Here is a 13702-nt window from a genome sequence, read left to right on the forward strand (position 1 = left end):
GCAGAACATAATATAATAACAGAACATCCTGCAGAGTGGGGATGACATGGCTTCCAGAGAGCTGTGAGCCAGTCAGAATTCCTTGGACGATGCAAATGTGACTGGCCTTGTTTGGATGACATGACTCCAAAGGGCTGAGCGTGGAAATGTTGCTGCTTGTATCCACTTTCCACCTCAGATTGTCACAGCTGTCTGATCTCAGAACAGCTCCGCACGCTGCAGTACCTCACCATCAGGCACTCCAGCTTTCCCCTGAGGTCGGGCTGGAGGATGTGCAGACTCTTCAGGGCCCAGAGGTTCACGTGATGGGGGGTCAGCGACAGCATCATTTGCATGTGTTGGTGATGTCCCCGCAGTGCAGGGCTGATGAGTCTAGCGCACAGCTCGGGTTACAGCGCCCCCCTTTCCACACCAATCTGCTTCATTCAGGGCTGCAGTGAGCGGCTTCCTGACCGCGGATGGTTACCGAGCGGTTGACTCTGGGGCAGCCTCCTCTAACTGCACACAAATAGATCTCACCTCAGACAGGATGTAGATGCTTTCAGCAGCTGGTTGCTAGGAAACAGTTTGGGTCCAAGTGTACATGCTGTCAGCTATTGATGTTGGCACACACTGCAGCAACAAATTAAGTGCAGCCCGTTGTGTGCTTTGAACTGAACTCCCTCATCACCCCCGACAGAACTGCCTCAAACATTCAGTGGGACATCAGTCGGGGTATTTTCTTCCCTTTTTTTTAAAACGTAAAGGATCTTTAGGTGGAGTGCTTCCATCATTGATGTTAGACTCAAGCCAAACTGTTTAACATGAATGCATGTTACATTCAAATCTTAAGAGGGGCTATTTTGTGTTGCCTTTGCAATGACATATTGAATGAAACCCCTCATCTCAGTCACTAATCTGGTAGTAGGTAGGAGTAGTATATGTTGTTAAGAACAATTACAGAATTATGGAAATGTCCAGCTACTGTAAGACCATCTCCGTTAATGGGTAATCAATGACCAATAGCCATCCCTCTAAGTAAACCCACTGGCCTTTGCACTCAGAAATCCTTCACATGATGTCTATCTATGCCAGTTTAGCCATGTCAAGTATTTTTTCTAAAAGCATTTATTTTTCAATTTGTCAAAGGTGACATGTTCAGGAAATTCAGAAATGTAAAGATTCTGTACCATTTAGAATATCTATATCTATGTCTCTATCTGTTTCCAAGGACCTGCAGACACTCTTGGTGGGTTAGAATATATTGGACTGTCTGCGGGGGTTTGTTTAGACACAATGGGAGCAATAGACTGAGACATGTGTTGACATATTTGAAGGTGTACTGTACGTATGCCAGGTATGTATACTGTCCAGTTTAAGACATGGATGAAATGAGTGGAGGGAACTGAACACAGGATGGAACACGATATAGCACACAGCTAAAAACAGAAGGCAATGTTCCTCAGTGCACACGCAACATAACATAACAGAGAGCTGAGGCATAGCCAGCAGCGAGGGGGGGGGGGGCAGGCAATGTGAGGCACGTTCCAAGGTCACCCCCATCTCCGGAAACAACATATCTCTGTGTGGAGCTGAAGGAAAACATTTACCCACAAGTCAACCCCATTATCTGAATCGTTCCGTTCACAGCCCATAGTCCATGGACATCAATAGGCTTTAAATGATAATGCTGGAGGGGTGGTAGCCATTTTTCATTTACCGCTCATGTTCGGATAATTGATGAGGGTCTTTCGTCGTCAGGCCATTGACCTGTATCATCGTGTCATATTCCTGCACACAGACCGGTTTCCAAGCACAGCAGAAACTAGAAAGCTCTTTTGATGAGAAGAACACCCTGAATAAGAAAACAATGATTATGCAAACCCGTGATTGATCAGTTCCATGAGAACAGGGTTCTGATTGCTCAACCCCATGTTTTGAACATCACGACTGTGTGCACGAGGACTTAATGTGATAGAAATGTCTAATATTGATTCAAACAGCTTTTGTGAAATGACACAGGGCTTGATAGCAATGGTTGTGCTTGACAACCATTTGAGAAATGGGCGACCAGTTCCTGGGTTCGGCAAGGGGCGCACTTAACTCATTCATTGTTTAAATACTGCAAAGACGTGTTGCTCTTGAACGCAGCTGGTCTCCTCTCAAAAAGCACACAGAGAAGGTTCAGTCACGGTTTGAAAGCACCGGAGTGCCTTTTAAATGAACTGCAGTTTTAATCATAATTACATTGCAAAGTAAAACACGTCATTTCACAGGGGAGCAAGAAGGAGTGCTGCAAATAAAACATCCTCCAGTGAGCCAATAAGAAAAGCCCTTTAACACAAATGTGTTTAATGAATGAATGAAATGTTATATATACTATATATAGTCCAATATCTAAAATGATCATTAGTCGCTGGTGCCTTTACAGAGCGTTATCAGTCAGTCAGTTTATTTATACAATTAATGTGGACACATTGAAGAGTCCTTGTGCAGAGCGAGAGAGGAGTTCCTCTCCCAGATGCATAGACACGCAATAGATGTGGTGTTTATAGATTAAAAAGATAATATATTTACAACATATATAAACTATATATAAAAAGAAAAAGAAGGTGGATTCAAGCGGACATTGTTCCAGGTGCAGGAAGAGCATCATAACTGGGGGCTGTCTCAAAGCAAGCCTGAGCCAGCCCTAACTCTAAGCTGTATCGAATAAGAAAGTCTTTAGAACTCAATGTCAATCCACGAGGTAGATGCAAGTCAGTCTGATTACCATGCTTATCCAGATTAAATGTATTAGATTAACATCCATACACTATTAGACTCTAGAGGCAACTTGTTTGGTATGTTGGGTGTCGTGTGTTTCTTATACTGATGTCCTGTGTCCTGTGTGTCTCCACAGTGCGATCCAGGTGAGGCCACCAAGCTGCTCTATGACCTTCTGTACACGGAGCCCATTAAAATCGTGCTGATGCCAGGCTGCAGCTCTGTGTCCACGCTGGTGGCTGAAGCTGCCCGCATGTGGAACCTCATAGTGGTAAGATCTTTCCCCTCTCTTTTATTTCGTCTCCAGAACACGAATCCATTCTTCTATTGCCATCTGCTTATCTGCGTTCGGGAAAACCGCAAGCTAATCATGGTTTTTCAGACCTCCCTCCGGCCGGCAAACATTTTCCTGCCAAGATGAAATAAATAATCTCTGCAACATTTCCTGGGTCTACCCCGGGGACAGCTGATATGGTGTCTCAAACTCCCTCTGGATATCTGAGCTAGTCGCAAATCTCTTATGCAGAGGGGAGCTTCACTTGCAAAGGACAACTGCAATGGAAACATTTTAGACTTTGTACCGAGTATACGGCAAGAAGAGAATCTGCAAAGTTCCTCCTGGATCAAGGGTTGTAAAGTCCTTTGAAACCACCAACACGGTCGGCCACTCGACAGCCACTATCCTCTTCCTCCAAGGGCATGTCCTCCAACAATGTCCAGAGCCTCCCTCCTCTCAGGATGGATCCATAGTTCATTGAGCATTTTGATTACCTACCTAAGTGGATGTCAGCTATGAAGTCTTTCACAAATTCTCTAAACGTGTCTCCTTTGTGAAGAAAGTGTAGGTCAGGTTCAGGAGCTTTTCAAAGACTGGGGCTGGACGTACAGCGCTTTGAACCAGACATAGCTCGGCTTACCTCTTTGCATAGAACACGTTTTGGAACCCAACTCATCGAGAGGGGCTGGACTCTTGCCTTTACAGAGGTGCCCAGGGTGAGTGGGGCTGGACTCTTGCCTTTACAGAGGTGCCCAGGGTGAGTGGGGCTGGACTCTTGCCTTTACAGAGGTGCCCAGGGTGAGTGGGGCTGGACTCTTGCCTTTACAGAGGTGCCCAGGGTGAGAGGGGCTGGACTCTTGCCTTTACAGAGGTGCCCAGGGTGAGAGGGGCTGGACTCTTGCCTTTACAGAGGTGCCCAGGGTGAGAGGGGCTGGACTCTTGCCTTTACAGAGGTGCCCAGGGTGAGAGGGGCTGGACTCTTGCCTTTACAGAGGTGCCCAGGGTGAGAGGGGCTGGACTCTTGCCTTTACAGAGGTGCCCAGGGTGAGAGGGGCTGGACTCTTGCCTTTACAGAGGTGCCCAGGGTGAGAGGGGCTGGACTCTTGCCTTTACAGAGGTGCCCAGGGGGAGAGGGGCTGGACTCTTGCCTTTACAGAGGTGCCCAGGGTGAGAGGGGCTGGACTCTTGCCTTTACAGAGGTGCCCAGGGTGAGAGGGGCTGGACTCTTGCCTTTACAGAGGTGCCCAGGGTGAGAGGGGCTGGACTCTTGCCTTTACAGAGGTGCCCAGGGTGAGAGGGGCTGGACTCTTGCCTTTACAGAGGTGCCCAGGGTGAGAGGGGCTGGACTCTTGCCTTTACAGAGGTGCCCAGGGTGAGAGGGGCTGGACTCTTGCCTTTACAGAGGTGCCCAGGGTGAGAGGGGCTGGACTCTTGCCTTTACAAAGGTGCCCAGGGGGAGAGGGGCTGGACTCTTGCCTTTACAGAGGTGCCCAGGGTGAGAGGGGCGGACAGTTGTGGGAAGACTCTGGCTGTGTGACACTGTGTTGGATTTCACCCGGGATGTCCGAGGGCCGTCTCTATGTGACTGTGAGTAGTTTGAAGCAGGTTTCTGATGATTGTTTGTGCTTCTGCATTAGCAGCTCAGAATACCCAGCCTTCAGGAGTCTCTGGGAGAGGAAAGAGCAACAATGGAGCCATGAAGGAGCATCCTGAAGGGTTGGGGTTTGGGAGGATCAGCATGCCTGATCTGAACCTGAGTGGGGATTGGACCTCTGTGCTAGTCATAGATTGGTTATAGCAAATACCATTATCAATCATGGGGCGGTTCATACGTCTACTGAGCACCAACACAAAGGCCAACAACTAGGCCAAAGATGGATGATCAACGTCTTTGTCGTAGGATCAGGTTGGTTGCTGAATGTCTTGGACACTCAGGTTGAGAGGAGCAGAGCTGTATATATTTTACTTGCTGCAAAATAACACAATAATGAATAAAAAGTTGTCTGGCCCTATGGTGCATTCAATGCCCGTATCAGCGTGGGATTTCTTCCTCCGCCGGACAATCTACCGAAGTCAAGAGTGCAAGAGGGTTAGAGAAAGTGGTGTGAAGATGTTTTATTCAGTATATCATAACCGCAGCTTGTATATCTACAGTCGTCCTTCTATTTAGCGTTTTTGGATAATGCATACTGTTGCCTGTTGTTACCGAGAGCTGATTGCTCTCACATAGATATAGAAACTCCTTTTTTTCTGGACCTGAGTTGTAATCTTTGTGATGTGTTCAGGCACGACTTTTTGGCGACGACGCAGGAGTGAAAGGCAACAAAAGAGTCCACTCTGTCAAAACTAGTTCCTGGATGGTGTGAAGGCTTTAAGCTCTGGATTGACAGGTGACTGGTCCAGGTGTGCCCCGCCTCTGATGTGACAGCTCAAGATAAAAAGCTATATATAATGGACACATGGGATCATCATGTTGTTACTGCTGGGTAGGTCTTTATATCTGATACAAAGAAAGAGATGTATTTCCATTCCTTCACAGAGAGACAAACAACAGAAGGAGAATTCGGTTAGCCTGACCAGTCAGAGTCACCATAGTGACCAGAGTCATAATAGCTGAAATGCACACGGAGGAGTCGAGGAGGGGTGAGGGAGGATACACGCGAGCAGACTACGCGGAAGTGTTTTCACTACTCGCGTATCAAAGCCCCGCCCCCACCTTCACAGCTGGTCCATTTCAACAGAGGAAAACCCACAACTGGAAGATGAGTGGAAAAGCGTCACACAAATGTCTCAGTGCTCACAGCTCCGTGGGAATTATTATGTGCAATTCATTTCTTAAGGTTATACTAACAATTTAAGTCATGTTTAATGATCCTGAACGTCACTAAAACATAGCTGTTAAGAAAGCTATTTCATAAATGGCTAGATCTTGATAAATAACAATTATTTGTATTGTTTTGTGTTGAGATATTCAGGAGTTACATTATTTAAAATGCAGTCCTGAACGTGGGGATCTACAGGACGCACATTTTCAGAGTAAAGGATTTCACATTACTATCATTATATTTTTATTTAAGTTTAGGCTACATTTGACACCACAACGGAACACCAAAGCAGGACCAACCATCATTGAATTCCTTGACTAACGAGAGAAAGATTCATCATTTAAATAAATGTTTAACCACAAAGGGGCCGGTTCTAAGGTTCTCCAGTTCAGCCCGATGAGAGGGGGACAGCTGAGCACATGGCATCATTAACAGACGTCGTTTCAGAGTGACGAGTGAGTGAACGAGGACGTCCCAATGAATACCTGAGGACTCCTCTGTCCTCGCGTCCCTCGCTCGCATCTTACGGAGGCGGAGCTAAGACGCAAGGAAGGGAAGCGAGTGAGGGAAAGGAGGAGGTGAAATATTCAATTGAGCCTCATGACTCACAAAGAAGAGCTCCATGTTGAGAGACCCTGGCTCACAGAAAGTAAGAAGTCGCCCACAGCGTTACGTGGATAAGCGATCTGTGGGTACGGCTGTGTGGAAACGGCACAGGCAGCACTAAGGTGGAAACGACATACATGGATTACTCTAAGGAAGAAACTCTTTGATTCCAAGATATAGAATCAAAGCTGTGCACTTGAGGAAAGTGAACTGAATCAGAATACCTTTATTCGTCCCGCGGAGGGGACATTTACGATTGTTACAGCAACGAGACAAAGACAGCTTAATGTCTCTGAAGAAGCATAAGGAATATTAAAGATAAAACACTTGAAATGACACAATTTACAAGATACACTTCCAGTAGCAATAACCGTTGAGTAATATAGCAGCCAGGGGAAGTATAAAGGTGGTAGAATACGTTGCCCAGCTATTTAAAGTATAAATGCACTGAGGGGTATCACAGTCAGGTCAGGGACACACACATAGCATACCTTGTAATAGTTGTGATACTGATTGTTATTAAGGCATGAATAAAGGTTTCACTTCAATATCAACCAACCAATCAATCCAACTCCATTTACAGACCACGCTTCATCCACAGAGGTGAAAGAAACTGCTTCACACTAAACATACAATACCAACCAAACTCAATGAACACCAAGATCAAAAAAGACGCAATAAATTAAATGAAAGGCACGTAGAAATGTTGAGTTAAAATAGTGCAACATGTTAACATTCAGTGTTCCTCGTCTACAGCCCTTCGGTCTGATTGGAGTTGAATTGCAATAATATGAAAAAAGTTAGATGATACCAGAAGAACTTGTCGCTGTGTTTTATTGATCATTGACTGAACAAAGTCATTTCAAAAGAACACGTGTGTTACATGCTGACTGTCGTTTTCATGGTATTTCATTTACTTTGTTTTTACAGACACACTAACGGCCGTCCACACGGCGGCGTGCGTGGAAGCTTCCAGCGCTTCTGCCCATTCGCTTTGAACGGGTGACGTCACTTTTAGCCGAACTGCATTGTGGGAAGCGACGTGGAGCGTTGCTGGCGTTGCTCGCTTCAAAAGTTGAGCAATGTTCAACTTTTGACGCCTCGACGGAAGCGTCAGCCAATCGAATCATATGCCAGTACAAGCTCTAGCCAATCAAACCGCTGCTTGTGTGTCTGGGGCGGGAGATTCATGTGATTGGTTGTTGGGCGAGTGTCAGACACGCCTGCCGGCAGGCGTCAGCGCACGGCGCCGTGTGGACGGGCCGTCAGGGGGACAGCATTAGTCACTGAGACCATGGCACACTGTAAGGCCAGGTCAGAGCTAACAGCTGGAAGCTGCTGAGGAACTGAACGACTTCAGCAGCTGTGCTGCTCGTGAAGATGCAGGAAAGCACTCGTCACTCCAAGCTTTTCCTTTTGAAGAGTTCAAATCACAATTTTGGTGATAAACGATCACAATGATCTGCAATGTGATTTTTATAAATGAACTCACACAAGAATGAATGGTAACCGTGCCAACTGAAAGAGCTTTGCACTAAGTACAGTGCTATGTCCTTCTGCTCTCTGGGCAACGCAGTTAAGTGCACTCACACTAAACAGGGTTCCAGTCATATTCCTTCATTTTTCATACACTCCTATGTGTATGCTCCAAAGAGCTCTCATCCCTCTCTCAGACTGTGACCACATGCTCTCCTCATTGTCACAATGTACGGACTAACATGCAGAGACTTGGCAGGACACTGTTCATAACACAGCACCGTGTGACTCAGATTTAAAAAACCCTTCATGGGGCTCGGAGACCATGAAGAAGGACTTGAGGCGACACAATGTGGAAGGCTTCTCCATTCTTAAATGTCCCCTCCTCGACTCCCCTCCTCGATACTTAGCCCACAGGAGATGCGAGCGGAGGAGCCGAGGAGGGGAACCGAGGAGAGAGGAGGGGAAGCAGCAGGCGGTTAGAGAAATGAGAACTCCTCTCCTCTGAGCGGTCATTTTAAAGAGACGTCCATTAATGATGACAGGAGGCTCTTCAGCCTCTGTCTGATGGACAGATGTGTTCATGATGACTTCTATATTTACTTTGATTCATTCACAGTGCGGTATAATGAGACTAACAGGCTACAGATGCGGACACACACACACACACACACACACACACATATATATATATTTATATTTACAATTTCAGAATCAAAAAGTATGAGAGCGCTCTCATAATAACGTAACACAATCAGATACTGGATATATCCCCCCCCCCCCCCCCCTCTCTGGGCGCTGAAATTAGGGAAATAAATTACGGGCCACAAGTTTTAAGTAGAGGACACCAAACCAACTGAGATCTGTCTGTTCGCTGCATCTACGCACTGTACAACACACACCTACACACTGTAACACACACACATACACTGTACAACACACACACATTGTACCACACACACATACACACTGTACAACACGCACACACTGTACCACACACACATACACACTGTACAACACGCACACACTGTACCACACACACATACACACTGTACAACACGCACACACTGTACCACACACACCTACACACTGTACCACACACACCTACACACTGTACCACACACACCTACACACTGTACCACACACACACCTACACACCTACACACTGTACAACACACACCTACACACTGTACCACACACACATACACACTGTACAACACGCACACACTGTACCACACACACCTACACACTGTACCACACACACACACACACACACACACACACACACACACACACACACACACACACACACACACACACACACACACACACACACACACCTACACACTGTACCACACACACACACACACACACACACACACACACACACACACACACACACACACACACACACACACACCTACACACTGTACCACACACACCTCACTGTACAACACAGACCTACACACTGTACAACACACCTACACACTGTACCACACACACCTCACTGTACAACACACACCTACACACTGTACCACACACATACCTACACACTGTGCCACCTACACACTGTACCACACACACCTACAGCTGCTAAAGCATAATCAGGCTACAGCCGTTGTGTATTTTATTATGTGAAGCACTAAATGGTCTTAGAACAATATGGACTCTTTGTTTGTAGATATCTACTAAACTACAGCAAATAAAGAGAGTAGGCCTGTTCTACTGAGTGATATATATTATACACACTGCTCTGCTTTCTGCACGGACCTCACAGCTGTTCTCTCTGGAAACATCACGTTGCGATGAGAGCAGTTTCTAAAATAATATCCAGGGGATGCATGCAGAGCTGTGATTGGCTGAGATAAGTCCGGCCATGCGTCACGCCTCTACCGTTCCCGGAAATGCATCCGCGGAGGAGCCGGGGAGGACCCATCAGTGTATCCTCGGTTAGAGCTCCTCCAGAGAGGCTCCTCGATGCTCGATCCTCGGTCCTCGAAGTGCATTTAGAGAAATTAGATGTCCGTCAACATGGCGCGCTGAAATTCATTTCCGGGTCACTACCGGAGGACCGAGGAGTCGAGAACCGAGGAGCCGAGGAGGGGGAATTAGAGAATTGAGAAGCCTTCAATGTGCTGAAGCAAGAAACCATTTTGTATTTGAAACCAACACCAACCAAGTCATCTCCGTCCATGTGGATATATATGAACACGGTGTGGGTGGGCACTTTTATGTGCATTCCTTTTCTTTTTAATCATCCCACTGGATTGTTTGTGGCTTTTTCTCAGCCCTTTAGGGAGCATCAATTCAAGCTACGAGTAACTCCTGGAAGAAATGACATTTAGAAGATGTTATTCCAAAGTGACTTAGAATAAGTGCAATAAACAATAAAGATACCAATTCTAAAAAAAACAAGAAAAATGCACATTCACTCCAAATAAGCCAAATCACTGTGAGTGCTGCTGCATTATAAATGGGCTAAACACAAAGTATATATTTCCTTTTTTTCTTCTTTTGTGTTCAATGTAAAGTCCAAGGTGACTGGTTGGGTTTATGAGGACATGAGGACTAATATGAGGACTCTTTTTTTGTGTTATTTTGTTTCTATTATATTTATAGTTAATGTTAAAACATGAGTTTGTGTTCTGACCAAAGAAAGACATCTCTCATTAGAGAATAGGGGCGGACCGAGAAATGATCTGTATTTAAAACCAACATTGTATATTAGACTCCAAAGCTCTGTGTGGGTTTGATATGGACCATTTGATTGATCTACATTTGAAGGGAAATTAAAATGATTCATAAACACTCTTTTATGACACCTTGCTAGCTATCCTTTACTAATATTAGCTGGGACATGCTTTATTCCCAATGTCCTTATTCTGCAGCAGTAACAGTGATCAGGATGGCCCTGGCTATAACCTGGTGCTTTGTGTCTCCCTCTCTCAGTTGTCGTACGGCTCCAGCTCTCCGGCTCTGTCTAACCGACAGCGTTTCCCCACCTTCTTCCGCACCCACCCGTCTGCCACGCTGCACAACCCCACCCGGGTGCAGCTCTTCCAGAAGTGGAAATGGACCAAGATCGCTACCATTCAGCAAACCACAGAAGTCTTTACATCAGTGAGTCACTCAGCCTCATTCAATGTGCTTTCACATGTCTTCCTGGTTCAGTGGCTGGATCTTTGATCTATTTTAAGGTTACTTTAAAAATGTCATCTGTTAGAGTGACTAGTACCTGTACAAATAAGTAACCTGAGTGTTAGAGCCACAAAGTTATTACTTCGATTCATCATTTGATAAAAGATTTAATGATGGAAAATGATTTATATTGCCATGGTGAATATGTTCTGATGAAATGATTGTTCGTTTTATATCGTGAATATGATCTGTTTCCTTGTACCTTCCGGTGTGTATGTAAGTGAGGTGATTGAGGACAGCCGGGGGGCTCGGAGACCTGATGAGACGGGGAGCAGTTTTTCGACCGCAAATTGCAGACAGAGATTGGTGATGCAGATTGGACTGCACACAAAGTACAGCTTAGTTTATATAGGAAAGCATATCGCCGAATATTGTTTTAGATTTGTTATTTTGAGACTATTCAAGTCGATACCTTTTTGTTAATAAATTAAAAAAAAATTGACTGAACACCTTCGGCTGCTTATTGTTTTGGATTGCGTGTCGTCAACCCCGCTCTATAGAGGCGAGAGGAAAGCGTGGATGCCATTACAACAAGTCGAACAACTCCGTAAGGAAGAGACACACACCGTTTGGATCCCCGGAGGAGAGGGACACGCCGGAGCGGACAGACCGGGCCGGGCGTGAGTAAATAAAGGGAATAAATCCGTGTACGCATTGATTGGAATGTCGGACGTGTTAAAGTCTAAGAGGACATCATAGCGGCGATGCACACTTTGGAGGAGGATTGTAATTACCTGTGGATCGTCTGTGAAAAGAATGTGATTGAACTTGTTTGTGCTACAAAGGAAGCCAGTAGGCGTGCTCCGTGAGACTCATTAAAGGAGCGCAACGTCTTTCACGCACGGCCTAAAAACAGCAAATAAATAATGTCGGACGATCCCAGGACTTCTGCTGACGCAGGAACGTTGTTAAGATCACTCAAAGCCTCCCGCAGTGGGAACTTAGGAGCATGCACCAGGACAATGAACGAAATGAAGGCCTTGCTTGGGAGGATGGGAATGATGCTTTGGAGATGTTTCAACAAAATATAAGTGACTTGTTCATGGATCCGTACAGCAGCTTTTATCAGAGGAAGAGAGAGAGGAGGATCATGTGGACTGCTTTGAGCCAAACATGACACATTTTGAATATTGTATGAAAGATGTGGATGTGTGCAAAAGAGAAAGAATTGCACAATCAAAGATTCATCCCCATGACTGCATCTCTAATGTTTCACACAAGTCAAGGAGCTCAAAAACCTCTTCAGTCTCCTCAGCATGGAGAAGAGCGTCTGCTGAAAGGCTGCTTGCTAGCCAGAGCAGCTGTGTTAAAGGACAAACATGCACTGCTGTTACAACAAGCAGCACTACAAGCTGAACTGGAACAAATGGAACTGGACACAGAAATTGCTGCTAAAATAAAGGTTCTGCAAAGCTTTGACGTGGAGGAAAACATGGATGATCAAATCCAAGATGGAATGAATGCTTATCTGGAGGAAAGCAAAGAAAGAAGCACAGACACTGGATCCTGAAACCTCCGCCATGGAGCTCATGCCATTGGGTGCAGTGCCTAAAACACCACTTCAGAGGACTGTCACTAATCTTCGCAGCCCTCAGCGACCCACACCACAGTTTAGACCTTTCAAAATGCCCACAATGCATAGCTCCACCCAACACAATGAAACCCATGATATCCTCGACACTGTTATACAGAGACAGAGAGATATTGCTGACCTCATCATTACGCAGCAGAAACTTACCTTGTTACCAACAATGGAGATAAAAGTGTTCGATGGTGATCCACTTGAATATCAGTCCTTTATGCGAGCTTTCGAACACCTTATCGAGGATAAAACAGCTAGCAGTCATGACAGGCTCTACTTTCTCGACCAGTACACTTCCGGCCAGCCCAAAGATCTCGTTCGCAGGTGCCTGCATATGGATACCCAAAGAGGTTACACAGAAGCCACACAGCTGTTAAAGGAGCACTTTGGGGGCGAGATCAAAGTAACCAGCCCCTATTTGGAAAAGGCAATGAACTGGACATCAATTAGACCGGATGACGGCAAAGCGCTTCAGGCATATGCAATGTATTTAAGAGGATGCTGCAATGCTATGCAAGATTTACAGTTCATGGATGAACTAGATATTCCTTCCATCTAAGATCAATAATATCGAAACTCCCTTACAAACTGCGAGAAACATGGCGGACAGTGGCTTATGATATATTACAGAGAACAAAGGAGAGAGCTAGATTTCGTGACCTTGTGGAGCTTATGGAAAAACAAGCTAAAATACTCCTGGACCCATTGTTTGGGGATATACCGGATCGCCACATCTCTAGCCCAAGGATGACCACTAGGAGCTGACCCATGAGCCACAGAACACCTAAAGGGAGAGGCAGCAGCTTTGCCACCATCGTCGCAGCAGCATGTGATCAGGAGAGCAGCGTGGCACCTTCAAACAGCCACAAGGGGGCATTCCTGCCTCTTTTTGCTACTTTTGTAAAGGCAAGCACGTGCTGGCTGATTGCCATCAGTTCAAACATCATCCACACAAGGAAAAGGTTGACTTTTTGAAGATAAATGGTTATTGTT

General features: G+C 45.7%; 1 protein-coding gene across 1 annotated transcript in view; it reads left to right on the forward strand.

The window, feature by feature from the left end:
- The window catches only part of gabbr1b (gamma-aminobutyric acid (GABA) B receptor, 1b), a 155276-nt gene that overhangs the window by 65395 nt on the left and 76179 nt on the right, over nt 1–13702 (forward strand). Inside the window, exons 7-8 of the mRNA XM_034094381.1 lie at nt 2882–3016; nt 10879–11049. Of these exons, the coding sequence (XP_033950272.1) occupies nt 2882–3016; nt 10879–11049 (306 nt within the window). The remainder of the gene's footprint in view (nt 1–2881; nt 3017–10878; nt 11050–13702) is intronic.

The sequence above is a fragment of the Pseudochaenichthys georgianus genome, chromosome 11, assembly GCF_902827115.2.
Source record: "Pseudochaenichthys georgianus chromosome 11, fPseGeo1.2, whole genome shotgun sequence".
Lineage (NCBI taxonomy): Eukaryota > Metazoa > Chordata > Actinopteri > Perciformes > Channichthyidae > Pseudochaenichthys > Pseudochaenichthys georgianus.